At 58.5% G+C, this 26,054-nt stretch overlaps 3 protein-coding genes across 12 annotated transcripts in view; 1 reads left to right on the top strand and 2 right to left on the bottom strand.

The window, feature by feature from the left end:
- Nucleotides 1-11,497, top strand: part of MGLL (monoglyceride lipase) — a 114,545-nt gene extending 103,048 nt beyond the window's left edge. For all 5 annotated transcript variants that reach the window (XM_077857592.1, XM_077857590.1, XM_077857593.1 and 2 more), the window contains 2 exons: nucleotides 5,189-5,404; nucleotides 8,576-11,497. In XM_077857592.1, the coding sequence (XP_077713718.1) occupies nucleotides 5,189-5,404; nucleotides 8,576-8,704 (345 nt within the window). In that variant the 3' untranslated portion in view covers nucleotides 8,705-11,497. The remainder of the gene's footprint in view (nucleotides 1-5,188; nucleotides 5,405-8,575) is intronic.
- Nucleotides 11,498-16,728: 5,231 nt separating this feature from the next.
- ABTB1 (ankyrin repeat and BTB domain containing 1) lies at nucleotides 16,729-24,119 on the bottom strand. 5 transcript variants are annotated; one of them, XM_077857584.1, is made up of 12 exons: nucleotides 23,969-24,119; nucleotides 22,689-22,751; nucleotides 22,531-22,586; nucleotides 21,345-21,489; nucleotides 21,079-21,238; nucleotides 20,941-20,986; nucleotides 20,482-20,598; nucleotides 20,283-20,401; nucleotides 19,934-20,032; nucleotides 19,659-19,841; nucleotides 17,403-17,603; nucleotides 16,729-17,324 (listed from the first exon to the last, which is right to left on the bottom strand). In XM_077857584.1, exons 1-12 carry the CDS (start codon nucleotides 24,022-24,024, stop codon nucleotides 17,118-17,120), a joined length of 1,452 nt encoding a protein of 483 aa, XP_077713710.1. In that variant the 5' UTR covers nucleotides 24,025-24,119; the 3' UTR covers nucleotides 16,729-17,117. The 5 variants fall into 5 exon arrangements, with proteins under 5 accessions (XP_077713710.1, XP_077713711.1, XP_077713713.1 ...); XM_077857585.1 differs by having other exon boundaries at nucleotides 19,659-19,826; XM_077857587.1 differs by having other exon boundaries at nucleotides 22,724-22,751; nucleotides 23,969-24,118.
- A 157-nt stretch (nucleotides 24,120-24,276) lies between these two features.
- Nucleotides 24,277-26,054, bottom strand: part of PODXL2 (podocalyxin like 2) — a 36,668-nt gene continuing 34,890 nt past the window's right edge. The window contains exons 7-8 of one of the 2 annotated variants that reach the window (XM_077857583.1): nucleotides 25,257-25,436; nucleotides 24,277-24,762 (exon numbers count right to left, since the gene is read on the bottom strand). In XM_077857583.1, the coding sequence (XP_077713709.1) occupies nucleotides 24,550-24,762; nucleotides 25,257-25,436 (393 nt within the window). In that variant the 3' untranslated portion in view covers nucleotides 24,277-24,549. Of the gene's footprint in view, nucleotides 24,763-25,256; nucleotides 25,437-26,054 lie in introns of those variants that run through there. The other variant, XR_013357331.1, reaches the window with a different exon arrangement.

Below are 26,054 nucleotides of genomic sequence, written 5' to 3'. Positions count from 1 at the left end.
CGCTGGGAGCCCCAGGCAAGAAGGCCGTCTTCAGCGTTCAGTGTGTTCTGCATTCCCGCCAGTTTCTGTGGTCGATTCTTACTTGTGTTTAGGATATTCCATAAGCCTGGCATTCATGAGAACACAGCCCTACGAGCCACAGGGAAAGCAAGAGCAAGCAGCTCCAGAGAGCTGACCTTCTGTGGAGGGATGGGGCCCCTCTCTCGTGAACAGCCCGTTCTTTGTGAGATGAGGCGAGGGAGGGACCTTTCCCTCCGGGCCTCCCGGTGGAGGCCGCCACCTGAGTGCTGCGCAAGGCGTGCAAACACCTGGCCACACACGGCAGCATGTGTGCAGCTGGCGGAGAGCTGCTAGCCTGAGAGTCTGGGAGCCTGGGAGCCCTCCCTGAAGGGGTGAAGTCTGACCTGAGGCCTGGAAGCTGAGTAGACATCAACCAGACGAAGAGCATCAGGCTGGAAAAGCATTTGGGACAGGAGATGGAAACCAATGCACGTAGGACAGGATCTTCCGTGATCCAACTCTGCACTATAAATTGTCCCCCCCTTGCCCTTCAGGGCAGGGGTGGAAAATGAACAGATTGTCTCTGCAAAGACCTGCCAGTTCACTTTAGGCTTCCCAAGGGTTTCACAGACATCCCTTGGATAGAGTTGCTGCTCTCTCTCCAGCACACTAGACAAGGTGATCTGCTTTTTCCTGGGAAGAAAATGGATGGACTAACAGAGACCTAAACAATGGAGGAGGGAGGTGGGAAGCCCAGGATGGCTGGGCTCTAAAGCATAGAGGAAAAGGGAGGGATTTGATGGGAGGAGCATCAAAAAATCCCAGCTGTAGACACATCTATAGGAACCTGAGGGGAAATCGCAGAACATGAGGCCTGTTGGACCACATTTCTCTGAGAAGTAGGGGACAGGGTCAGGTGGGAGGGCATGTGTGTCTGTACCCAGAGGGTGGCCCCCAACCCCTTTGGCAGTCTGTGAAGGAAGGCAACCCCTGGGATCCCCCCAGGTCACCTCATTATCTGTCAGGCCCAGGTGTTTCTGGTCTTCACCAGGGACTCACCCCTTTCTTTTCTGGGAGGGCCGGCTCCACAGCTTCTGGCCATCTGAGTCCACAGGACCTGCCTTTCCTTTCTCTCCCTCTAGACAGGTAGCATAGCCTGGTGAGCAGTTAGGAATGCTAATGTGCAGCCCGACTGCCCATGTGCTTCCCCTGGCTCTGTCCCACACTTGCTGTGTAACTTTGGGTGAGTTACTACCCCTCTGAGCTTCAGGCTCCTCACGTATAGAACAGAGATAATAATCCTAGTCCCTATGTAGGGTTCCTGAGAAGGTTCAGTGAACAACTACAAGCAAAGCACTTAATATAGCCCTACAGAGTTAAGGGCTTAGCATATTACTCTAATTAAAAATGTAATTTTGCTTTCCATCACAGAACAGATTTTCTAAAAATAGGTCAAGAGATTTGACTGTAGGGGTAGGGCCTAGATTTTGCTCAACCGAAAGCTTAAGAAAGCTCCCAGCTGTGGATTGCAGCTATATTTACTGTGCTTTAGGGCAAAGTTTCTTCCTACAGAGAGACCACGTGCAGAAGTCAGAAGTCCCAGTTGGCACATCCCTGGCTGTCAACTTCAATTGACAACAGCCCTCAGAGCCCCGAAAAACAGGGAGGTATGAGAGGATCACTAAACACACTCAGGAGACCAGGAAAATACTCACCGCTTAGGAGACCTATAACCCAAGTAGAATCTTGGAGGTCCCTTCTACGGGAACTGAGGCCCAGGAAGGAGGAGGGCCTCACCCATGGTCATGTAGGTTGGGGTCTCTTGGGCAGGCCTCACTCTGCTTCCAAGAAAGAGTGGCTTTCCTCCCCTTGCTTCCCAGTGTCAGACTTCACAGTCATTATCACCACTGTGGACCAGACCCTGGGCTAGGCACTGTGGCTTTATCATTTCACTGAATCTCCCCAGGCACCTCCACTATCCCCCCATTCACAGATTGGCAGACTGAGTCTAAGAGCAAGGAGCCTTGTCCAGATCACTTGGCTAAGAGGTGTCAGGGCTGGGTGGTCTCACTCCTCTGACCTTCTTTATACTGTTTGCTCGACTACCCCAAGATGAAAGACTTCACGTCTCAGTAAGTGGAGGTGCCCCCAGGAGTCAGTCATCTGGAGCAAGAATTCAGTCACTTGGACTCAGATCCACAGCCTCTGGTTGATAGGTCCCCGCAATGTCCTCAGCTGGCAGGACCAGCTGTGGTCCAGAAAATGGAGGGGAGCTGGCTGTGAGAGGTAGTACCAAAGACTGGCTCTTTGGTATGTGTTTTTAATGAAGCTTTTTATTTGGAGATAGTCATGGTTCATATGTGCTGGTGAAAAATAATACAGAGGGATCCCCAGGGCCCATGTTCTGGCCCTGGGCACCCGCCGGTGGTGACATCCTGCAAGGCCACAGGATGGGGCACAACCAGGATACTGACATTGAGGCAGTCAGCCCCAGAACAGAACATCCCGTGACCACAATATCCCTCCTGTAGCCCTTTGTAGCCACATCCACGTCCCCCCACCTCACCCTCCCGAGCCCTGACGACCACTAATCTGTTGCCTCGTTTTGTCATTTCAAGAATGTCATGGAGATGGACTCATACAAGAAGTCCTCCGCAGGACTGACTCTTCGGTGCTAGTTTTGAATGCGCTGGCTCCGCTGACCAGTGCTCTGGGCTTGGACCTGGCCGCGCAGGGAGAGCCCTATCTCTTCCTGGGGGGCCTGGACACCCTGCTACCCTGAAAGGGGGACCTGGGGCAGATTTAGATCTCAATCTCTCAAAAACAAAATCTGCCACGACTGGGCCAGCACTTCCTTGCAGGGAGGGAGGGTTGGGCCCTCCGAGCCCCAGTGCTCCCGCATGGCGCGGCCCTCCTCTCTTCCCTCCTGGCCCCCACCCTCCACCCTGGCCAGGGCTCGCGCCAGGGCCTGCCCTTTCCCCGACCCATCTGCTAGGCCCTTCTCCAGGCCCATAATAGGCCATTGTGTAAACAGGGCCTACGTGACCAAGACGTGGAAAAAGCGAGCAGGAAGGGGCGGCAGGAAGCCCCGGGGGCCGTCCGAGCAACTGAACCCAGGAGCGGCCTCCGCCAGGCCCTCACAGGCCGGCATGGCCCGGGCCAGCGGGGCGAGGGCCGGGCGGCCCAGCAGGCATCGAGGTCGCGGCCACACGCTTGCAGGAGACAGGCTGGGCCTGCGCGCAGCGGACTTCTCAGGGCCCACGCACCCACCTCCTTGCTCACCGTCTCCGGGGGCGCCCCTGGTGTGTGCGGCCTCACCTCTCTCCCCACCCCTGCCGGCGGGAGGAGGGAAACGGGCCACCGCGGAGGCCAAGCCCTGGCCAGAGAGCGCGCGGGGCGCGGCTGCTCGCCTCCTATTGGCCAGGATTGGGTCACATGACCGCTCGGCCGCAAAGGAGGCTGGGAAATGTAGTCCTTTGTCCTGGTGGTAGTGTTCCAGACTAAATATATCCAGGGTTTTCTAGGGGAGAACGAGAAGTGGGGAACGGATGACAGGTTCCTCGTCTGCACAGTAGGGACCGCGAGAGCCATTCCTCCTCATGCGGCGTGCTTGTGACGGCTGTGAAGGTTAAATGGGCCGAGCACTTAGTGCAAACATACAGGAGAGCTCAGAAATAAATGTTAGCTGTCCTTATTTCATTTTGCCGAATGAGATCCTGCATGTGACACCCAGGCCCCTGCTCGGCTGCACTTGCCATCATTCCCGGTAGCATCAGTTTACGACAGACTTTCAGCCCGGGGCTTTCTCGTGAGCCCTGTCGGCCCCTCCCCAGACAGGTTACAGACCCCGATCATCCCCTGCAGTGGCCGCGTGCTACCCATGGACTATCCTCGCCAGTCTCATCTCAGCCCCCAAGCAGATGGCCTGGCCCTGTAGGAGTCGTGCCAGCTCAGCTGCAGGAAGTGGCTAATCTCTCTCGTGTGGCTTTTCGCAAATGGTCTGGTTTGCTGTGCTCCATCCCCAGCATGGGAGGAATCCGGGGACAGCAGGGGTGACCCAGGACAGCCTATCCCCTCTTGGCATGGGTCCAGGATTCTGGCTGAGGCCCTATAGGGGGTAGTCCAGCAGGAGGGGAGATGTAGCCTCCGCACTTGGAGAATCAGAGTGAGAACATAGCAGATGCTCTGGTGGCCTCACAAGGCAGCTGTTCCTGTACGCCCTGTCCCCATGGCTTTTACGCTCCCTCACCCAGTCCTAACACCACAGGGCACTTCTTCTCCAAGTAGCTAAAGACTCATTGGCAAGGATGAGGAAAGTGAGTGAAGGGGCGTTGTGGTCTCACCCCTGCCCATATGGGGCTCCGAGAGTTATAGAAGCTTGTTACCCAGATTCTGTGGGGCAGATGCCCCATCTCAGGCCACAGTGAGCCCCAGCAGCAGGAAGAGTCAAGCCAGAAACTAATCTGGGTGGACTTACGAGCAATGAACAAGGACAGTGTCGGGCTCTGGTGCAGTGGGCAGATGGTTAGGAGGGAAGACCCACCCTTGGGCACATCTGACAAAGGGACAGACGTAGCTGAGGGTGCAGAGATGGCAACAGGCCCCTTGCCAGGACGGCAGGCAAACTGCAGCCCAGACCTGCCTGAGCCCTGCCACTTCTGAGGTTCATGGGGCAGTGCCCTGCCATGTGCCCTCAGGACCCCTCACACCAGCCCCAGGCCTTCCAGCAGGGCCATTACCCCAGGAACTCAGGTGGGCTCCTCAGCCACTCCAGCCAGGCAGACTCTAAGTCAAGGAAGGCAGACTTAGAGAAAACAAAATCCACACAAATTACACCAGAACATCTTCAGAGCTATTCCTGAGTGAAATCATCAAAGCAAGCAACACGCTGCTTACATCTTTTAAATTACAAATTCATGCTTTGGAGCTGCCCATGGACACACGTATGGATATGGACTGCCACAGAGCCTGGAAGAAGAGACACCGGAAGTAGTGCAGGTCCAGGTTCTGGAAGGGCCGGCCACACTGCCAGCCCTCAGCACCCACACCCCAGACCCAGCTGACCTGAATGGAGTCAACTGTTCAGGCCCCAAAGACTCCCAGGGAATAGGTCTGAGCCTCTGGACCTGGAGCCTCCAACCCCTACCCCCGGCCATGAATTGATGGATCTCTCTCTCTTCTCCTGCAGGTGGACCTCTATAATTCGGACCCCCTCATCTGCCGGGCAGGCCTGAAGGTGTGCTTTGGCATCCAGCTGCTCAACGCTGTCACTAGAGTGGAGCGGGCCCTCCCCAAGCTGACCTTGCCCTTCCTGCTGCTCCAGGGCTCCGCCGACCGCCTTTGTGACAGCAAAGGGGCCTACTTGCTCATGGAGTCCGCCAAGAGCCAGGACAAGACACTCAAGGTAAGCAGCCGCCCACCCCCACTGGGGCTTCCCAAGGCCGAGGTGGGCGGGGCAGTGGCACCCCTGGGCCTCCCGCACCCCACCCCACCCCCGCCAGGGGACTAAGCAGCAGGAATCTCAGGCATCTGCTCATTCTAAGGGAGCCCCCGAGCCACTAGCTGACTGATCTCACGAACGAGCTTGAGAGGAAGGAGGAGAGAAGGCTGAGAAGCTGTCAGGTCCGGGAGAGTACCCACCCCGAGCACTGAGCAGCAGAGGTCAGCTTGGGCATGAGGGCCAAGGGCACGTTTTCTGCCCGCCTCCCTACCTGTCAGCCTTCTGCACCAGCAGCAATAGCTCCAGCCCAGCAGCCACCCCGGGACACTGAGCGCACAGGTGCACAGGCCTTGGTGGGATTGGATCTGCGCAGGAATCTTCCAGAGCATGTCCCATAAAGGGTACAATGCCCGTGGCCTAGCCGTATGGCATGTCGGATACAACAGACTGCAACGTACTGACTCAGAGCGCCTTCCGAGGTGGCAGGTGGAGTTGTGGGGTTGACCTGCATTTCGTGCCCATTTCCTTTGCTTGATGGAGCTGGGAAGAGCCCTGGCCGGAGGAGCATCTCCTGTGCGCCCGTCAAGCGACAGCTCATCCCAAAGGTGGCTCTCTGTGGCCAGCTGGGTGGACGCAACCCCAAGGTGCATTCCCGAACAGATCTGTCTTTGACTGGGCCACCACAGCCCAGGCAGCCACCTGTGGGGGCCCTGCACCCCGGCCGGATCCTGCTCAGGTATGAGAGCAGGCAAGTCACACAAGTCCCACGCCTCCTGAGCTGTGCTGTCAGGATCCCAGCTCAGGCCCCCCCGAGCAAGCCCCTGGTCCTCTCCACCCTGCACCTTGCTGACAAAGATGCTCACACCCTGGCCAGCCGTCACAGGCTCCCCTCACACCGTTACAAAGTACAGACCCTAACTCACACCAGCCACCAGGTGTGGACTCGGGGCTGAAGAGAAAGAAGGAGAAAAGGGAAAGGAGAGCTGGCTCGTGTTCGTGCCAGAGGGCATGAAAACCCTGGCAGCACCAGGAGACCCCCCTGGTTATTCCTTCACCACCGATGAAGGGGTGGGCTGGGTCACCAGAGGGAGGGCGAAGCCCTTACTTTAGATGGGGTGCCCAGGGGAGACCGCAGAAGAACATTCCAGACTGAGGGCGAAAGAGCACAAAGACCCCAGATTGGTGAGATCGCAGTGTGTGCAAGTAGCCAACAGGGGGAGGTGTGAGCCAAGCGAGGGACTGGTGGCCTGTGTCCCTGGAGAGTCAGGACTTGTTTCGGTTCCCTGAGGAGCCACTGAAGCGTCTGCAGCTGGAGAGTGGCATGTGCTGATTTCAGCTCTCCAGGCGCCCTGGCAGCTGCCATGTGGAGACAAAAGTGGAGGGCAGAGGCGGCTGGGAGGGACGGTGACAGAGTGACCAGGGTGAGCCCCGGGGCTGGGCCTCACCAGTGACGAGACGAGACCCGCTACTCTGAGATGGGTGATACTGGGAGAGAGATCTGGGGAACGTTGAGAATTCCATTTTGAGTCCCTTTAGAATTCGGAAAAAGACCGGGGCGCCTGGGTGGCTCAGTCGGTTAAGAATCTGACTCTTGATTTCAGATCAGATCGTGATCCCAGGGACGTGAGATTAAGCCCTGAATCAGGCTCTGCATTGAGCATGAAGCCTGCTTGAGATTCTCTTTCCTTTTCCTTCTGCCTCTCCCCCATGTTCTCTCGCTCTCTCTCTCTCAAAAAAAGGGGGGTAGAAGGGAGGAAGGAAGGAAGGAAGGAAGGAGAGAGGAAGAAAGAAAGAAAGAAAGAAAGAAAGAAAGAAAGAAAGAAGAAAAGAAAAGAAGAAAAGAAAAGAAAAAAAAGAAAAGAAAAAAGAAAAGAAGAATCTCTAAAAGATCCTCGCACAGTCAACATTCATAGAGGAATTATTCAGAGCAGCCAACAGGTTGAAGCAGCCCAGGTATCCATCAATGGATGAGTGGATAAATCAAGTGTGGTCTGGACCAACGATGCGAAGAGTATTCAGCTTTAAAAGTGAATGGAATTTTGACTCATGCACAACATGCATCCCTGGGGACATTATGCTCCATGATATAAGCCAATTGCAAAAGAAAAAGTACTGTATGATTCTATCTTGTATGAAATATCCAAACCATAGAAATAGAAAGTAGAATGGTGGTTGCCCAGGGCTGCAGGGAATGACGAGAGGGGATTTAACCGGGCCAGAGTTTCAGTTTTGCAAGATGAAAAAGTTTTAGAGATCTATTGCACAACCATGTGAACATACTTAACACTACTGAACTGTGCACTTAAAAATGATTAAGATGGCCACTTTTAGGCTAATATTTTTTACCACAGTATTAAAAATAAGGAAATTTGGTGGTGCCTATTAGTAGTCCCACTGGAAATGGCAAATAGGCCGGCAGATATACACATCTAGAGTTCAGAGAGAGGTCTGGCTGGAGATATAAATTCCTGAGTCACCAGCACGTGGGTGGTTTTAAAACCACGAGACCGAACGAGGTTACTCCAGGGAGGGAGGAGGGCCACAGCCAGGCCTGTGGGCCACACCAGCCTACAAAGGTCATTGGCGCCCCCATAGACTGAGAAGGGGCTGCTAGAGAGGCACGGAGAAGAGGAGGAGGGTAAAGAGCCGTGCAAACCACAAGAGGAGAGTGTTTCTAGAAGGTGAACTCTGGTCAACTTTTGAATGAAGCTGAGAAGTCAAATCATATGAAAGCAAGGTGTTTCCCAGTTATTGTGCCATGAGGGTCATTGGAGTCTGTGCCAAGGACACTCGCTGAGGGTTGGGGGAGTGAAAGTCAGGTTGGAATAAGCTAGCACCAGATGGAAGGCGGGGATGTGTAGACAGAGAACGGCACAGACGTGGCCATCGCTGGAGAGAGAAAGACAGTCAAGGGAGGGTGTGAGTTGATTTAAGAAAGGGAGTGCTAGAACATGTTGGGACATTTAAATTTATCTGAATCATCATCTGATCCAAAGGCAACGACAACGTAAAGAAGGGAGCCTTCAGGCCTGATGGGGAGGTGGCAGGCCCGGAGCACTGGCTGTGCTGCCTGGGCCTCCCCACCTGCACCTGTCACCTCCCGTGGCCCTGACTCCCTGTCTCTCCTGATTGCAGATTTATGAAGGTGCCTACCACGTCCTCCACAAAGAGCTTCCTGAAGTGACCAACTCCGTTTTCCGCGAAATAAACATGTGGGTCTCCCAAAGGATAGGGGCGGCGGCGGGAACGGGGTCCCCACCCTGAGCACAGCGGCTGCGTGGCCGGCCCACGGTCGGGGAAGTGGGCAGAGGAGGCAGAGGTGGGCTTCTCACCTGTGGCTCGCCAGGGGGAGGGGGGAGGACATCACAAATTGGAGGAATCCCTAGCACAATGTACTTAAAAAAAAAAAAAAAAGAAGACATCCTGTCTGCTCCTGGATCTACGTTAAGGGGTGGACACTTTATGCAAAAACAGCAGGGTCCCAGGCAGTGTCCCAGGGAGGGAATGTGCTCAGACGTCCTTCAAGCCGAGCAAGCCTCTGCCCTGCCTTTCCTGGCCCCCACGAGGCTCCCAGCAATTCCTGGTGTGCCTCAGACACCCGACTGCAATAACTGGAGGAGCCTCCCTGATGCCCTCCGCTCCGGCCCCCACTCCAGGACCTCCCCGCCTGGCCCCGCTCCGTGGCCTTTTGCCGTGGGACTAGGTGGCAGGTGGCAGCCCCCCTGGGCACACCCATGTGCCCTCCGATGCCCAGGAACTGCCTGGGACCCCCTCGGCCCGAGGAGCCACCCATGACCCACATCAGCTCCTCGTTGGCCTGGAGCTGGACTGCGGGACAGGATGAGGCTTGGCCCAGAAGGAGTACAGGCAGGCAACCCCTCCAACCTGCCGGGCCGCCTGCCGCTGCCCACCGAGTGCTTTACGTGTTCAGAGGCTGCCTTTCCTGGCGAGATTACTTTTACCCAACACTATGAGAGGGCAGTTGTGTTGAAGGTGAAGTGTCTAATATATAATGTATATTCTAAAGCAGAGATTATTTGGGTGGGTGGGTGGGACCAACGGAGGCTTGAAGGCACTGCAGCCCGATGCCCCCGCCCAGGACGGGGACGGGCCAGCCGCAGGGCCCTGTGTCAAGGCGCTAGGGTGCAGCCCCTGTAAGCAGGGCCCCGGGGCCCCCACAGTGGGCGGTGACAGGCCCGTCCTTGTCCTGGCCTGCCTGGGCCCATGGCCACCCTGGAAGCCTCTGTGCTGGGGGCACAGCTACCTCTGGTGGCAAAAGAGGAGAGTCCCGGCCCAGTGGCCCAGCCCAGGGCTGCAGGCCCCAGAGACCACAGCAGAATGGGCCGCGAGGCTGGCAGGGGCCAACCTTTGCCAGCAGAGGGCCCGGCAGCGCCTGACCTGCCATTGTCAGGTGCCAACCCCAGCCTGCCCGCCCTTGGCACCAGCAATAAATGGGGCTCACAGCCCACTGTGGGAGGACTTCCACTTCCACACGGGACTGTTGTTACCTCACGAGGCTCCTTGGGGGCAGACAGGACCCCGGGTGGGGGTGGAACTGCTAGGGGGCACCTGCTCAGCCCACAGGGTGCAGTCGGGGGCCTCCAGGCTCCGGTGAGGCGGCCGCTCCCTTGCCAGGCCCTCTGTGACCTTGGAGGCTGGGAGTGGGGGCTTCACCGCACCCTGTTGTTCTGGGGCTTGCTCTGGGTCCCCAGAGACGGGAGGCCCTCTGGCTCTCCTTCCAGGGGCCCTCGCCACAGCACAGTATAGCCCAGAGCTGGTCCTTCTCCGGTGGTCGGACCCTGGCCCCCAGTGGAAAGTCATGCCGGCCTGGGGGCCGAGATTTGTGCTCTCCTGGCCCTCTAGTGGGGGTCGGGGCCCACGGCCCCACAGGGAGAGGCCCTCATGGCCCCATCTGACTTCTCTGGCTCCTCCTTGGAGGAGAAAAATGTAAAAAACACCCTGAGAGAGGAGGTCAGCCCCTGCCTGTTCAAACGGGCCTCCGTGTGAATGTTTCTGCTCCTCAGCCGAGGGAAAGCAGAAATGCCACCCAGAAAGGCCCCAGACCTCAAGACGCCCCTGAAGCCAGATCTGGAATTCTCGCCCAGGGCTGTGCTGGCCCGGACCCTGCAATCGCCGTGCCTCCTGCCCCTGCCACCGCTCCAGAAGCACCTGCCGGCTCGGCCACTTCCCAAATTAAATAGCAGGCACGTGGTTTGACCAGGAATCATTCGGATGCATGAATTTATTTCTATGAAAGCTCTGACAGAGACGAATTCAGTCCCATCTACAGGTCTGGTTAAGGGTCAAAAAATTGCTGTGTTAAAAAGAACTATTTGGAGGCAGGACTGTCTCCTAATGCAGGAGGGGCGGGACGTTGCTGTGCCACCTGCTGAGTGGGAGCAGGAAGGTGTGGGGGCCAGACACCAGCTGTGTCCGGAGTCCCACGAGGGGCCACAGCGCGGCCGCGGGCCCGCCCGTCCCGGGGAGCCGTACAAGCCTCCAGCTGAGTTCATGCTCCATGCTGACGCTCAGAGCTTCCAAGCTATGCTTCACCACGACAAGGTCGTGGCCCGGCCTTCAGGCACCAGGAGATGCGGCTGACCCGAGCCCTGCCCGGGGAACGGACCTGTGGGGAGGCAGACGCAGCCCCTTCCCCTGGAACTCGGAGGCCGTGCTGGTCCGTAGGGAAATGAGGTTCACGCCCGATGGTCTTCCTAGGCCTTGATGCCACCTGCGGTGGGAAGGGGAGTACAGCTCCTCTCAGGGAGGGGGGCGGATGGCCACGGGCACCCAGTGAGAGCCCCAAAGGATGCCAGGAAAACCCACCAGCTCTGCTCTGCACCCGGGGCAAGGTCCCACACTACCTTTTCTTTCACCAATCACTAACATAAACCCTTTGGGGTCACCATGATTTTCTAAGCAGTTTGCCAGTTATTGTCTCTGCAGCTCAGCCGCATCCCTACATATGTACCATTACGGGGACTCGTGATGGGTTCAGAACTATCAAAGGAACCATGTATGCCACAGCTAATCCGAATAAAACAGATGTTTTCTGCATGGTGGTGTCGTCTGTCTGCCTGAGACTACAACGCTCCCTGTACAGAGAACAGCAGACCCTCTTGTGGGACCTTACTGTTGTCTGTGCTGAGCCAGTCATCTGATCCAAGCCATGGTTCCCCGGGGACCTTATTTTCCCTCCTCCGTTCCCACGGACTTGGCCACCCTAGTCCCCCAGCCCTAGACTCCCGGGCTAATGCCCAGCCCAGGCGGCTCCATCCTCTGCCCATCTCAGCTCTCCTGCTGCTGAGCCAGGGCTCTGCACATCCTCTTCCCCTCCTGTGTCCCACAGTCAGCCCCGCCTCCAGGGTAGGGCTACATGACGCTTCCCTCTGGCCCCACTGCTGTTGCCTTCCCTCCCACCAGATGGCGACAGCACCCTCCTCAGGGGGTGCCCTGGCAGCCCTGCCCACACAGCCCCTGGAGGGGGTGTTAAGTGAGTCAGAGGTAGCCCTTCTCACTCACAACCCGCCTAGCCAGTGGCCTCCCTGCCTTCATCCTCCTCCTGCTGTGTCCACTGGCCCCCACTCGCCAGCCTCCCTGCTGGACACCTCAGAGGCCTTTCCTAACCGCCCAGTCAAGAACCAGCACAGGCACCCTGGCTCCTTCCCCACCTTCCATATCCCTGGCACATTATTACCATCTGACATGATCTGACTTCTGCTTGACTGTTCAGTAGCTCTGTCCCTCCACCAGAACTGAGCTGCAGGAGGGTGTGTGCTTACATTAGGCCCGTGGTCTCCAAACTTGTCCAATGAGGGAGGGAGGGGCTGAGGGACGGAAGGCTTGCTACACTGGGCAGGATGCAGTCCCTGGGACTGCCCTCCAAAATGAGGGCAGAGGGACACAAACCTGCCACTCCAGTGCCTAACAGTTGTGGGGCAGAGGGAGGAGCGATGAAAGCATAGTGACCAGCCCAGAAGCACCCCTCTGGGAGAGCGGAAAGATGAGCAGGAGTGGGGTGCACAGATCCTGCAAGGCAAGAGGGCTCAGGGCAGGACTTGAGGGTGGAAGGACCTCAGGTTGGCATCAATAGCAGCACTCAACTGAAGGTAGTGTAGTGCAGGGGTCCACTGGGTGGGTGTAGTGTCAGGACCAGCCACAAAGAGCCCACAGCCTTGACTGGAGGGGCTGTCGGTACAACACAGAGTGCTGCCCCTGCAGGAGGGGGCCCACTTGTCAGGTTGTGACCTCAGGTAGAGGACACAGCCATGACCAAAATGGAAGCTAGCAGGAAGGGGTAGCCTGGCCTCTTTCTCCTCCCTCCTTCCCTCTCCTCTCACTGTAGGGGAAGTCTCAAGGACATGGCCCAAAAAAGGCTGCTCCAGCTCCTGCCACTGTGCCCTCCTTCCAGCCTACAGGAGGGGAAGAAAGGAAAGGGGCAGGCACCTATCTTTCAAGGAATAAACCAGAGACTGCCCTTAGTGTGTCAGATCACATCTAGAACCGGATGGCATGGCCACAGCTAAATGCATGGGAGGCTGGGAGGCGGGCCAGGTGCCCACAAAACAGGACAGGCTCAGGGTAGGAGGGTATCTGAGGACCAAGTGCATGTGCTGGAGCCTTTCAAGGATGGGAGTGCCAGGGTCAGTATCTGCCTGGGAGATGCCAACAGGGGGTGAGAATGAGCTGGAGGTGAGCCAGAGCCCTGATTGGTGGCTACTGAAGAGGTAACATCAACAAGGTCTGGTGACCCTCGAGGCCCAAGGGATCCAGAGGGAACATGAGGAACACATGCATATCTCCAAAATGCTGCAGATCAGAAAAGCTTACAGAGTATGCCCCACACTGTTCCTCTTAGATCCTCCAGGGAAGAATGAAAATTCACTCTGAAACTGACCCTGGTTGAGCTGCCTCTCCTAGTGGAGGCTTCCTCGTGGGCGCCCCCATGGAATTTCTACTTGAGCTTTTGGGTGGTTGGTAGTATTGCTCGTTCAGACTGCTCAGGAAACAGGCTCTGAGGGATGGAGTGATTGGCTCAAAGCCAGTGCAGAGTGTGAGCTCCAGCCCAGTGTCTGAGACTGTGCTGCAGGAGACCCCACTCCCTCCCAGAGAAGGAAGGTGGGCGACACAGCCCCGGGGACAGAGCGCCAATGCAATGCTCAGATCTTAAACCACCAGTAGGGCCTGCTGTTGCCTGAGGGTGGCTTCCCGGCTCCAAGGTAGAAGCTCCCAGAAGCCTGAGGGCCCCAGAAGTCCTTTCTTCTGAGGCCTGCCCTTCAGACTTTGCCCAAGTCAGAAATCGTTATGCCTTCAAAATGTTCACTCAGGGATTAAGGCTGCCCCTAGGCCTGGCAAGAGCACACCTGCCCGTATGATGCCAGTGCCCAATGGCAGCCTGGTCCCCAGCGGGGCTCCTCGGTCCACTGCCATGAATGGGACATTAAGGCGTATGCGGTTCTCTAGGTGAACGAAAGAACATATGCAAAGCTTTCACTCTCTTTTAATTTTTATTTTTTGCAAGTGGGGAAGATTTTATAGGATGGGTGAAAAAGTATTTTCTATTTTTATTACAGACCTGCCTTGTGTAATGACTGTTTGGGTCAGGACCAGGACCAGGGGGAAGCAAGTAAGGCACTTGTCTTGGACACAATGTAAATGGGGCACCAGGAATCTTAACGAACAAGACCATACTTTTATGTGATTTAAATTAAAAGTAATGGAAAAAAAAAAAAAAGCATGATGAACCAAATAGCAGCCTTTTAAATAAAGACAGGCTCAGGGATCCTGATGTTTCTCCCAGCTCCAGCACAACTCTGTACACAGCACCTAACTGACCCGGCCCCTGCCCCTACCGCCATGGCTCCCTCTCTCCCTGGGGCCTTGACAAGCCGTCCCTTCCTTACCTCTTAGTACAAAGCCATGTGGTGCTTATTTTGTCTGTGAAAAATGTGCAAATAACTTGAGCTGGGATAGAATGCATGTGTTTCTCAATAGAATTCATGGACCTATTTTTCCATTCAGCAGGAATGAATTAAAGTTGTTACTTGAGGACAGATGTCCTTTTTGATTCTAAATGCAATACAGCCACACTATGAAAACGACACAGAAATCAGATGAAACCCTCAACTCTTGCTCTGGAAGCATGCCGTGTTTCTAAGCCCGGGCTTGCGGGGGGCACCTCAAGGCAGGCTGAACAGCCCCCAGCTTCCCCCTGCATGTACTGAGGCTGCCCGAGCAGCCCCCCGACCACAGGAAGCTTACCATCATTTCCTTCCCCACTGGGCTCACGGGTGCCCTTCCTGTTGTTTCCTGTTTGCAACACTGCCCTGAACACCTTCAGACAGAAGGCCTTTCCCCACCTTAGGCCACAAGTAGCTGAGAAAATGAGGAAGGTGTGGTGTAGTTGGCGAATGCCCCTGCAGCCGTGGGGCTGAGGGGACCATGGTCCTGGGGGTGGTGACTCTCCAGATCCACTGCCTCCCTAGCAGGTGCACCTCACTGCCACTCTCTCGGTGACCTGCTAAGGTACCACTTCCAGAGGACTCGCTCTTAAACCGCCTCACTTAGGTTTTTACTTACAATCTATTCTAAAACAAGCACGATTTCAAATAACAGCTGTAAAAAAAAAAAGAGAGAGAGAGAGATGGGTTTCTATAGAGTTCACTGTTGTCCCAGTATCTATCTTAAAAAAAGAAAAAGCATCATAATTTTTTTAAAAACCCTTTTTTAATGTTTAAACCTCTTACTATATATACCTTGCCTCCCGTGGAGTTAGTGTGTGTGGCTCTTAGGCCACCAGCCTGGCCCCACCCAGGAAGTCTGGGTGCCCAGGGCAAGCAGTGACCTTGCAAAGTTGCAAGTCAGCCCCTGCCTCGCCCTCCTCACCTTCCTCACCTTCCTTGCCCCTCCCTCCACACCTTGGGTGGAGCCCAGCATTTCACAAATACCAGCTTACTGCGCCCCCTGCCCCCACCCAGGCCAGTGCAGGGCCCTTCACAAGTAGCAGGAGCTCACTTTTAATGCCCCAAGCCAAAAGGGAGGCACTATCAGAGTCACCCCAATTTATAGCTGGGTAAACCAAGGCATGGAGCTGTGACCAGGGAGGAAAAGGCAGAGCTGGGGTAGGAACTCTGGTCCCGGGGTGGCTTGGGCTCTGGCCATGATGACCTCCCTGGGTCTCGTTCCGAGGCTCTTCAGGCTCCCAGGCCCATGCCCAGACCCTGCCCTCCACCCAGCAGGCCCTGCCGTCCACGTCCCCTTCCCCCACCCCCATGCCAATCACCTCCCTGCCTGCTGCTACTTTGTTCACCCATCCCACCTTACTGCTTCCCCCATGGGAGCCACTTGCCAGACCAACATGGAGGACATGCAGAGGGGAAAAGGAGATCCCAGAAACTCTAGAACTGATGAACATGTAAGGCACAGACGGCAGGACACCCAGTGCTGTTCCTAGGGCAGAATGGGACAGGCCTCAGACGCTTGCTGCCTGGGCCTCAGGTCGGGGGACAGCCTATAGGGCATCCGGAGATGGCCACCTAACATTCCTGATAATGTCATAGCCCCCGTGGCAGAGGCCAGGAGGCCTCCCCAGGAAGGAGGCTGGCCGGGGGCTGAGAGAAGACAAGAGGTCAGTCCTCAGCTGCTCCTGGCACGAGACTCTCCATGGCCAGCCGCCAGTGGGCTGAGGAGTGGAGGGAGCCAGGCTAGGGCCAGCTGGGCTCACTGGGCCCCCTCCTACCCTCCACTCCCACTCACTCCTCCCTGGCCCTCCCCCTGGAGCTGCAGAGCAAGCTGCTGCCACAGGGCTGACCAGGGCCTCTCCCCCTGGCCCTGCCAACAGCCCAGCCTGGGTCTTCGCAGCCATAAAACGCAGGTGCTGGTGGGGAGGCTCCACCGCTAGATGAACGGCCTCTGGTGTGCAGGGGGTGCTCATAAATGAGTGCTAGAAATATGTCTGGCTCAGAAGCCAGTCCTTGCCCAGTCTGAGGAGGAACGGCCTCTATGGTGGTTGGGTCAGCCTCCCACTGAACCTCCCCCAGGACCACTGAGGGCAGGTGGGTGTGTCGGACTTCACATGGCGAAAGCCGTGCTGGAGGGGAAGGGGGAGAGTCCCACGGCTGGAGAGGCTGGGCCCAGCTGGGGAGTCTCAAGGCCCCTACTCAGAACCCCCCACCACACCCAGCCCCCGAGGAGCCCCTGCTGGGCACCGATGGATAAGGGGCTCTGAATCTAGAGCTCTTCCCTGGCCCCCTGCACCTGCACCCCGCCCCAGACACAGGCTCAGGCTCTCACAGTGAATTCAAGCTTTATTGCCACACAAAGACTCTTCTGCTCCCCATGGGCCAGCTCTGTGCCTGGGAGAAGCCTGCTTGCTGGGCTTGGCTTGGAAGCAAACAAGCCAGGGCCAGGAGAACGGGGGTGTGGAGGGGCTCGGGGAAGGGAGGTCCTAAGAGACCCCCACCCCAGGTGTCCCTGAGTGGTGCTCAGCCCCAGGGCCTCGGGGGGCTGGTTTGTGTTGGGAGGGGGCTCATCCTGACCCTCTCCTGGGGCCCCAGGCACGCTGGGGGAGGGGCACCCCACAGAGCCCCCTCAGCCCACCAGGACACCCTCCTCCAGGGAGCAAGGAACATGCGTGCAAGCACACACACAGCTGCCCGCCCGTGCCACACGCCGACAGTCAGCAGTCCAGGCCAATAGACACCAGCAGGTCCTCAAGTGCTCGTAGCCGCTGCTGCGCCTCCTCGATGGCACTGTAGGTCTGCACCGTGCTGGCCACATGGAAGCGGATGTCGTCCACCAGCGGGATGGAGTCCGTCTCCTGCCGGGCAGCCACGGCCGCCGCCTCCTCCCGCACGGCCTCCACGAAGTCCTCCCGCTCCACCAGCTGTGGACAGGCCAGCTCAGAGCACGCCGGCCGGCTGCCCTCAGCCTGCCCCACCCACCACGGCTGCCCCAGGCCCACCTTCTCGATGACCTTGGCCATGTACTCAGTGCACTGGTCCTCGAGGCGCGCCAAACGGAACAGCTTGGCCACGCGCCACACCCCCACCACGTTGTCCTCATCCAGCAGCTGGGCCAGGCTGCGGCCACAGAGCCGCTTCAGGCCAGGCAACAGGTACATGTCGGCCACGCTCAGCACATCGTAGGCCGCCTCGGGGGGCAGCTGCAGTGAACGAAGGGGTTAGGGGAGGATGAGCTGCAAGGTCACCGGGGACCACTCGGGGCCCTAGCAGCAAGGCTGGGAGCTATTAGGGAGATGGTGGAGGCTGCAGGTAGGGCAGGAGCTCCCTCTCAGGCCTCAGGGTGACAGGCCTCACCTGTCCCGATGGTCACACCCCCTAGCCCAGCCAGATTGCTGCAGGCATCCGTGGGACCAGAGAGCTTGGCAGAGACGGGTTCCCACACCTTAGGCCCTTAACCAGGAGAGAGAAGCTGAGCTGTGAAGCACACAGACCCACACTCTGAAATCCTAGCTGTGGGACCCAGGCAAGTCACTTCACTTCTGTGTGCCTCAGTTTCCTCTCTGGGCAGTACAACCATGCCTGCCTCTGTTGTCAGAAAACAGAAGATGCTTTTCCAAACTGAGGCAGGAACCCCCCCCCCCCCCCCCCCCCGCCCCAAGGCAGCAGAGTAACTCTTTACCGGCTCCCTTCCACCTACACCTGGACCCTGTGCTCGGAGAGACCACAGGTTCAGGCTCGGCTCCCATCCAGACTTTGGACGGGCAGAGGGAGAGGCTGGAGACAGGGCAGGCAGGACCTCTTCGAGCACATCCAAGCCACACGCACTGCTTACTCAGGCTGGGCTCCACCTGTGACACACATCCATCTGCACAAGACCTTAAAAGACCACAACTATCACCATCCCCACTTTCTAGAAGGGGAAGACTAAGGCACAGAGCCACTGAGGAACCAGCCTAGGGTCACACAGCTTGTGAGCAGCTAACCCAGCATCAAACCAGGTTAGGAGCCCAAGTCCACACTTACAGCCATTACATACTGTCCTCAGTGGCAAAGCTCCCGCAGGAGTGTGGCAGGGAGCAGGGGGACATGGACCCCGGGTGGCAGGGGCCAGAGCTGAGCTATGCTGCAGGAGGAATGGAGGCCGGGAAGGGTGCCCACGTAGAGAGGCTGCTAGGCTTACAAATGGGGACCATGTGAGGTGAACACAGGCTGACATCACAGCCCAGCTTGTCCCCCAGGCCCCACTCCTGACAGAGGCCACACAGCCCCACCTGCCTGCTTGGCAAGTACGGCCACTAAGTGAGTTCTCTCCTGGGCCACAGGAGAACGGTGGGTGTGGCCTCCACCTGGCCTATGACAAAGGAAACAGTGTGTTTCATTTTATTCTTCCTCCTAAGCTGTGAGTCAGCCTGCACCCCAATATCCAATATCCAGATGCACAGGACACCTCCTCAGGTGCTGTGGACCAGGTCCAGCCCACTCTGTGTTTCGTAATGAATACAGAGTGGGACACAGCCATACCCACTCATTTCTGCACGATGTTGACACCTAGTCCTCAGAGAAGGCTTGCTGACTGCCCCCAGGCCATGTCAGGGTGACAAGATGGAGGGGATAACCTGGGTCCCCGCAGGTCACCTGTCCTGGCGCACTCACTTCAGACGTGAAGGAGAGCAAACATCTCTCTCCTTTATGTGATCGTATTTGGGGGGGGTCTCTTTATCATGGGGCCTTTTACACACACACACACACACACACACACACAGCACACCTTCGGCAGCAGTTACTGCTGCCCATGTCACCCATGCTCTGAGGATGCTCTGGGCCAGTTGAAGACCCAGGGAAGCAAAAGCACAGGAGACAGAAATCCAGAACCCTGGAAATGGACAGCAATCCAGAGGCAGGAGGCGCGGCGCTCCCCACTGTTGTGGTAATTCAGGGTTACTCTCCCTACCCACCCTCCAACCGAGGACCTGGGGACCCCAGGTAGCTCATATTAAATCCCAAGTGTCATGTGCTCATGATGTGGCTCTTGCCACTCATTCCTGTTCTGGAACCAACCAAGGTCCCCTCTGCCTGAAAGAAAAACCCAAACGCGTCCCATGCTTCCTCTCCAACCTCAGAACAGAGCAGACCAGCCCCACAGAGCAGAGCAGGACACAGGCACTCCCTTGAAGCCCCGGAGCGACCCGGCTGCACACCTGTCCCGATGGTCACACCCCCTAGCCCAGCGCACACAGCCTGCTCGAGCTCCGCACCTCTGTGTGGTCACTATAGATGTAGTAGAGCACGTGGGTGAAGATGTCAGGTGAGATGCCATGGAGAGTGATGGCCAGGAGGCCGCCTGAGGCCTCCAGCTCCTCGTTCTCTCGGAAGTGGTCGTCCAGCAGAGCCCGGAAGTAGTCGCTGCGGCCGCAGAAGAAGGCCTGGGGGAGGCTGGGCTAAGGAAGGGTGGGGGCCAGTGCCTGTCCCCAGAGCTGGCCGGGGACATAAGGCAAGGGGGCGGGGATGGGGGGGCGGTAAGGGACGGCACCTTGTGGCAGAGAAAGCTGCAACCTTCCACCCGGAAGCAGACATCAGGACAGCTGTTGAAGCCGTCGGGGCAAGGGAAGGGCAGCTCCCCGAGATCACCCTGGGAGATGAAGGAAGAGACACCATTGGAGCAGGTGGGACACAGGAGAGCAGCCAGTCCTAGCCACAGGTCTAGTCTAGCTCGATCTGGAGGGATGGCCTGCAGCCCCATTTGCAAATTGAAGTGTGACAACGACCCAAGTAAAGTGGGCTCAGAGAAAGGGACTGGCTCCAGCCCAAGGATGGAGCCAGGCGCGGGGCTTGTCTACCATGGCCACGTCCACATGGGGCCCCACCCTCCTTGTGCTTACACGGAGCTCCGGGGGCAGGGCGCAGTCGGCCAGCAGGGCCATGTCCTCCCGAAGCCGGGGATCTGCCGGCGGGGGCTCGATGGTCAGCACCTTCACACACGTGCCTGGCTTGGAAGCCACTGTGGAGGGGACAATACAGCTGCAGGGCCCGGGGGCTGCTGGTTCCTGCCCGACACCCTGACCCCAAGCCTGGACTCACCGAACTCAGACACTTTCTCACACTTGGTCTCCAGGTCGCTGAGCAGGTCCCACAGTTGGCACTGCTTGGCCAGGCGCTCACAGTCACTAACATGCTCCACGCCGACGTCCAGGCGGCCTAGGGGAGACACAGGAAGCTCAGGGCCCGAGAGGAGCTCTCTGTGGTCCCCAGCACCAAGGCTCCCAGATCTCCTTCCTGCCTTGGTTTGCCCCCTCAAGAGCCACTGCCTGACTTCCACAGGCCCCAGGACAGATGGAAGGGGACTTGGTGTGTAGGTGGGACAAGCTCCTCCTGAGTAGACCCTCCAGCTTGCTGTTTCCCAGCCCACCCAGGAGGCAGCTAGAACAGCCCCACGCTGCAGGGCACAAGTTCCAGGAGGTACAAGGGAGGCCCAAGGCCCCCGTTTCTGCTGGACAGAAACCCCCTCCCTGCCAGTGTCCCGCAGGCTCAGAGATTCACCTGTGTACAGGTACTGCAGCAGGGCCCCAAAGGCCACGGGGTTGATCTGCAGGCAGGGAGACCAGGAGGGAAGGTCAGAGGCGGCCACCCAGCATAAGCTCCCTGCTGTCCCTCCACCTGCCCCTGGGAGGGACACACCAGTGGATGCCTAAGGACCACGACATTCTTGCCCTTCCATTTGGTGTCCAGCATGTTGGCAAAGTAGGCACTGCGTGCACCCAGCACACAGCGATGTGCCCGGAAGGGCTTCCCGTGCACCACAAAGACCACGTCACTATGGATGCCCTGCTCCAGGAGCCTGGGGAGGAGCAAGCGGAGCAGGTGTTCAGCAGGCCCTTCCCCCAACCCTGCAGGAGGGTCCTCAGCCCTACCCCATGCACACCCAGCCCTGCACCCCATCTCACCGCTGCAGGAAGTCATCGTAGTAGTCCCGCCTCCTGCAGGAGGCTGTCACCTGCTTGTAATCGCGCAGGGCCCGGCGGATGGGGTCGCTCAGTGCCCCGTAGAGGCAGCGCTCCCCATCAAAGGTGTTGGCTTCACAGCGGGCTCCTGGGGGCAGCAGGGCTCGCCAGTCAGCAGGCTCGGGAACATGTACACTGCGGCAGGGACAGGGTCTGGGGGGAAATCCTAATCTCTCCCCCTGCAACCTTCCCACGTGTAGGGCCCAGCCCTGGACTTCGGAGCCCCTGCCAAATTATCCTGGGCCCACTCTGACACCAGCATCTTCTCTGCCAGGGCCTGGGCACATGGGCATGTCTTGGTACCACAGACTACAAACAGAGCAGGCTCAGAGACCACTCTGCTCTAGGCCCCGGACACAGCCATAAACACACATCCCAGTCCTGACTAACCGATCCTCCAGTGTGGCGGTGGACAATGAACATGTTAACAAATGATGTCAGGTGCTATGAAGAAAAAGAAAGCAAGGCAAAGTGGTTGTGGCTGCCACACAGGGAGGCCAAAGAAGGTCACTGTGTCAGTGACAACACACAGAGACCTGAATGGAATGAGGAAGTCAGCCATGCAAAGATCTGAGAAACAGCAATGTAAATAGGAAGAACAGTGAGTGCAAAGACCCTGTGGTAGAAGCAAACTTGGAATGCGAGAGCACCAGAGAGGCCAGTGTGGCTGGAAGCGTGAGCACATGGGGGAGCCAACAGAGGTGAGGCCAGAGGGGAAAGAGCAGTTCACTTAGAAGCACAAAGACTGGCAAGGCAGTGTAGTTTTATGCTAAATGCAAATGGCAGGTCTTGGGGAACTTTAAGCCTATCAGACTCGTGAGACCCATCAGGCTGCAATATGGAGCATGGACTGTAGGTAGGGCAAAAGGGGCAGACAGGAGACCAGAGGAGGCTGGCTTTGGGGCTGGGCAGAGAGCTATAGTTGGGCTGGGTGGTGGCTGTGGAGATGGGGAAGTGGACATAAGAAAACAGGTTCCAAAAGTAGAACCCACAGTACTTGCTGACTGGGTGTGTATAGCGGTGAAGAAAGGACAGGACTTGAGAGTGTCTGCAAATGCAACCCCCCACACACACACACACGCACGCATGCATGCACACACGCATACAGAGCCCCGGCTCCTTCTCTCACCATTGGCCAGAAGATAAAGTACTAGCTCTTCATGCCCACAGAGGCAGGCGTAGTACCTGAGGGGGGGGAAAGGAGGAGTATGGGAGGCTGTTATGAGGCCTGAAGGCCCCACCCCCCCACACACACCTGCCATGACCACCCACCCACCCGGCACTCACAAGGGGGTGCTGTCCCACTTGTCCCGCACATTCACCTCCACGTCCCGTTGCTCCAGCAGGTACCTAGGCAGGGAGGAGAGCAGTGTCTGAGTCAGGACAGGTTCGCGGTCTGTGAGAGGAGACCCACAGAACGGAGAAAGAGAGAAAACATCGATCTTGGCTGAGAGAGGTCTCTCCCCTATGTGAGGGCAGGTGGCAGGCAGGCCAGAGCAGGAAAGGCATTCAACCAAAGGGACCAACACAGGTAGACACGGTGCTGAGGGGAGAACTCCTAAGGGAAATGGAGAACCTCAGAAGCAGGAGCCCAGAGCTGGCCTGAAGGCATCCGTGAGAGAGGAGGGGGTTTAGGGCTTCTCCCACAGCCCCCTGGCTGCTTGTGCCAGCAGACTGGATAGGGGAGACTGGACATAGGGAGACCAAGGAGAAGGCTTCTGCAGGTGTCCTGCTGGTGTGGATGCATGAAGAGCAGTGAGAAGATTCAAAAGGCAGAAGTCAGGAGACATGGTAGCTGATGGGATGTGGCAGGTGAGGGGGATCATCACGGATGGTGATGAAGCCATCACTGAGGGCAGGAAGCCTGGGTGAGATGTCCAAGTTGGACTGGGAGTGCTCTTCAGTTGCACTCAGCTTTGGGGGTTATCAGCTAAGTCCCTGGTGACATCTGATGCTGGGGAGGGGCCAGGGATGCTGTGGGAGTTGGGAAGCCTGGGGCCAGCCCAAGGGAGCAAGTGGTGGGTCAGAGCCAGGGAGCAGGGAGGGAAGGGCCCACGAAGTGAGGTGCCCCACACCCAAATGGGCCCTCCCTCACTCCCTGTTTTACGGCGACTTCAGCGCCAGATTTGCCTTAACCGCATTTAGGAGTTTCCGAATCCCCGGGGATCAGAGGTTGATTCTGGGTCCTACGTGTTCCCAGCGTGCCGGGCCCTGAGCGCATCCGTGGAACGGGCCGAGTCTGGAGTCCTTGGCCCCCCGGGGTCTGACCTCCCGGTTCTGTAAGCTCAGAGGGCGACCCTCGTCTCCGCTCACTCGTCCGGGGCTCCGGGGCTCCGGGGCAGCGCTCTCCCTCAGAAGCCCGCGCGGACCCCAGGAGCAAACCCGCGCGGGCGCTGCGTCCCGGCGCACCCCGGTCGGAATCCCCGCTCGGGCGCCCAGGCGCTCCTGGGGGGCCGTCCGCGACTGGTCGGGCTCCGGAGGCGCGCGCCCGTCCGAGCCGGTCCGCTGCACGCGGGGGGCCAGCGGCGCCCCTCCCACCCCGCACCCCCGGGCCGCGGGGTCCTCACCGCACTCGGCCCACATCCCCCTTCCTGCAGCTGGCGAAGAGGTCGCTGGTGTCCATGGTGCCGGCGGCGCGGACCGGGCCGAACGACCTCAGGCGGCGGCGGCGGCGGAGGAGGAGGCGGCGGAGGAGGTGGCGGCGGCGCGCCCCGGCCGGATGTAAACACACGCGGCCCCGCCCCGCCCCGCCCCGCCCCGCCCCGCTCCGCAGCGGCACCTGGCGCCGGGAGGACCAACCCGGGCCGCCCGCCCCCCGCACCCCCCGCGCCCCCCGCGCCCCCCGCGCCCCGGAGCAAGAACGAGGCGGGCAGGCTGACGGGCTGGGCCCGGCGTGGTCTCCGGGCGGCTTTAATGGGGGTCCCGGGGCGCGGCCCCTGGGGCCGTCAGGTGGGAATGGGGAGGGCTGTGCCGAGACTGTTCCGCGAGCCGGTGGGAAGCGGGAGGCCCCGCGCCGAGGGCCGAGGCCGGGAGCGGGGGCGCGGCAGTGCGCTCCGGGTCCGCCCGGCCCCTCCCGGCGCAAGCCCAGCGGGGCGAGGGCACCGGCCGCGGGGGACGGCGGCCCGGAGCTGCGGGCGAGCGGGCGACCTCACAGGTGCGTGTCCTCCTCGAACACATCCGAGTCCTCGGGGTCCCGCTTGCCGCCCATGAGCGCGCTCCAGCCTCCCGGACCGTTGACGGCCCCGCCGCCGTTCAGGCTGGGCTGCTTCTCCTGCATCTCCGACTGGCTGTCGCTGGCCACGTCCAGCGTGGGGTTGTCGTGGCAGCCGTTCTCCACGAAGCGCAGCTCCTCGCCGTGCGACTGCGGTGGGGAAGCGGGCGGCTGGCCGAGCACCGCGGCCGGGCCCCCGCCCACCCGAACAGCGAGCCACGCGCATGGCTCCTTCCCTGGTCTGTGAAACCCTGCACAGGGACACCCCCGCCCCGGCCTCCAGCGGTCCCTTGACAGATGCCAGCTCCCTTCTGTTCTGTTCTGTTCTCACAACCAAACTCCTCATGGTCCTCTGCACTGAACAACCGGTGGCCCCCCTGACATCATCTGATCCTTCCAACAGCCTCTGCACTGTAGCTCTAGCACCTGTCAGGGCTGGTGCCCTGCAGACATGAGGGACAAATTGGGTGCCAGGCTCTGGATAAGCAGTTGTACTTGGACTACCTCATCCCAGGACAATTACCGCCACCTCACCTGCACGTGAAGACACGGAGTCTCAGATGACTGGACTTGCTGGGTACCCTCTCCTCCACGGGCACCACCTCCTACCCAAACCCTCTGGTGGGATGTGACCCTATGCTCACCACGTGTTTGAGCTTGGGCAGCCGGCGCTGCCAGCAGTTATAAAGCAGGCCCAGCACGATGATGATGACACAGATGGCACCGATGACCACCAGCACCACAAAGAGCGTCCCGTAGTCGCTGCGCACTTGGCTGGCCCGTGCCTGGCAGCTGCTTGTAGTGGAGTAGTTCTGGATGCCAATCTGGGGGTGGGACAGGCCAGTTTCCTCAGCTGAGGTCCTGGGCTCAGGACAGGAGGCTGGCATACTCCTGACTACACTGCCTCAGAGGCCTGGACCTGTGCTGGCCTGGGGCACTATCCCTGTTTCTATCTGTTCACCAGAGGGCAGCCCCAAGTCTCAATCCCATGTCTCCATTCCCGACCTCCCCTCCCATCCTGGCTATGGTTCTGCCCTGACCCTGTCTCTGCTGGGGCAGAAGTCTCGCTCCACTACTGAAACAAGCTTCCACCTTGGACATGGAGGTATTCTGGCATCATTCTGACCATTATGGGCTATAGATAGTGTAGACTGGGATGCTGGGGACAGTCCACATCCTTGGCCACCACCAGACTCTCAGCTAGGAAGCTAGGGAGGACCCTTTTCCCACTAAAAGCAGGTGGTCACCAGCAGCATTTGGCTGCCAGTACCCCTGCCACACTGCAAGCTGTCGTGGGTAGGCCACCTTCTCAGGCCTAGAGGCTGCTATGCCCACCTGAGGTGAGGCAGGCATTCTCTCCACAAATCAGCATCTCGAGCAGAGAGCAGGGAAGGGGAGGGGTCACCCTTGTCAGATGACAGGTGCTAGGGTGAGGGTCGCGT

Source organism: Canis aureus, chromosome 19 (genome assembly GCF_053574225.1).
Source record: "Canis aureus isolate CA01 chromosome 19, VMU_Caureus_v.1.0, whole genome shotgun sequence".
NCBI classification, from domain to species: domain Eukaryota; kingdom Metazoa; phylum Chordata; class Mammalia; order Carnivora; family Canidae; genus Canis; species Canis aureus.
The sequence above is the reverse complement of the archived record's forward strand: the minus strand, read 5'-3'. Positions and strand labels throughout refer to the sequence as shown.

Coding starts and splice junctions, on each gene's coding strand:
- ABTB1 (XM_077857584.1), bottom strand. CDS start 24,024: ATGGACACCAGCGACCTCTTCGCCAGCTGCAGGAAGGGGGATGTGGGC. Junction 20,033..20,282: donor CCCTGCCCCCGGAGCTCCGT/GTAAGCACAAGG, acceptor TTCATCTCCCAG/GGTGATCTCGGGGAGCTGCC. Junction 17,325..17,402: donor TGGCCAAGGTCATCGAGAAG/GTGGGCCTGGGG, acceptor GCCTGTCCACAG/CTGGTGGAGCGGGAGGACTT.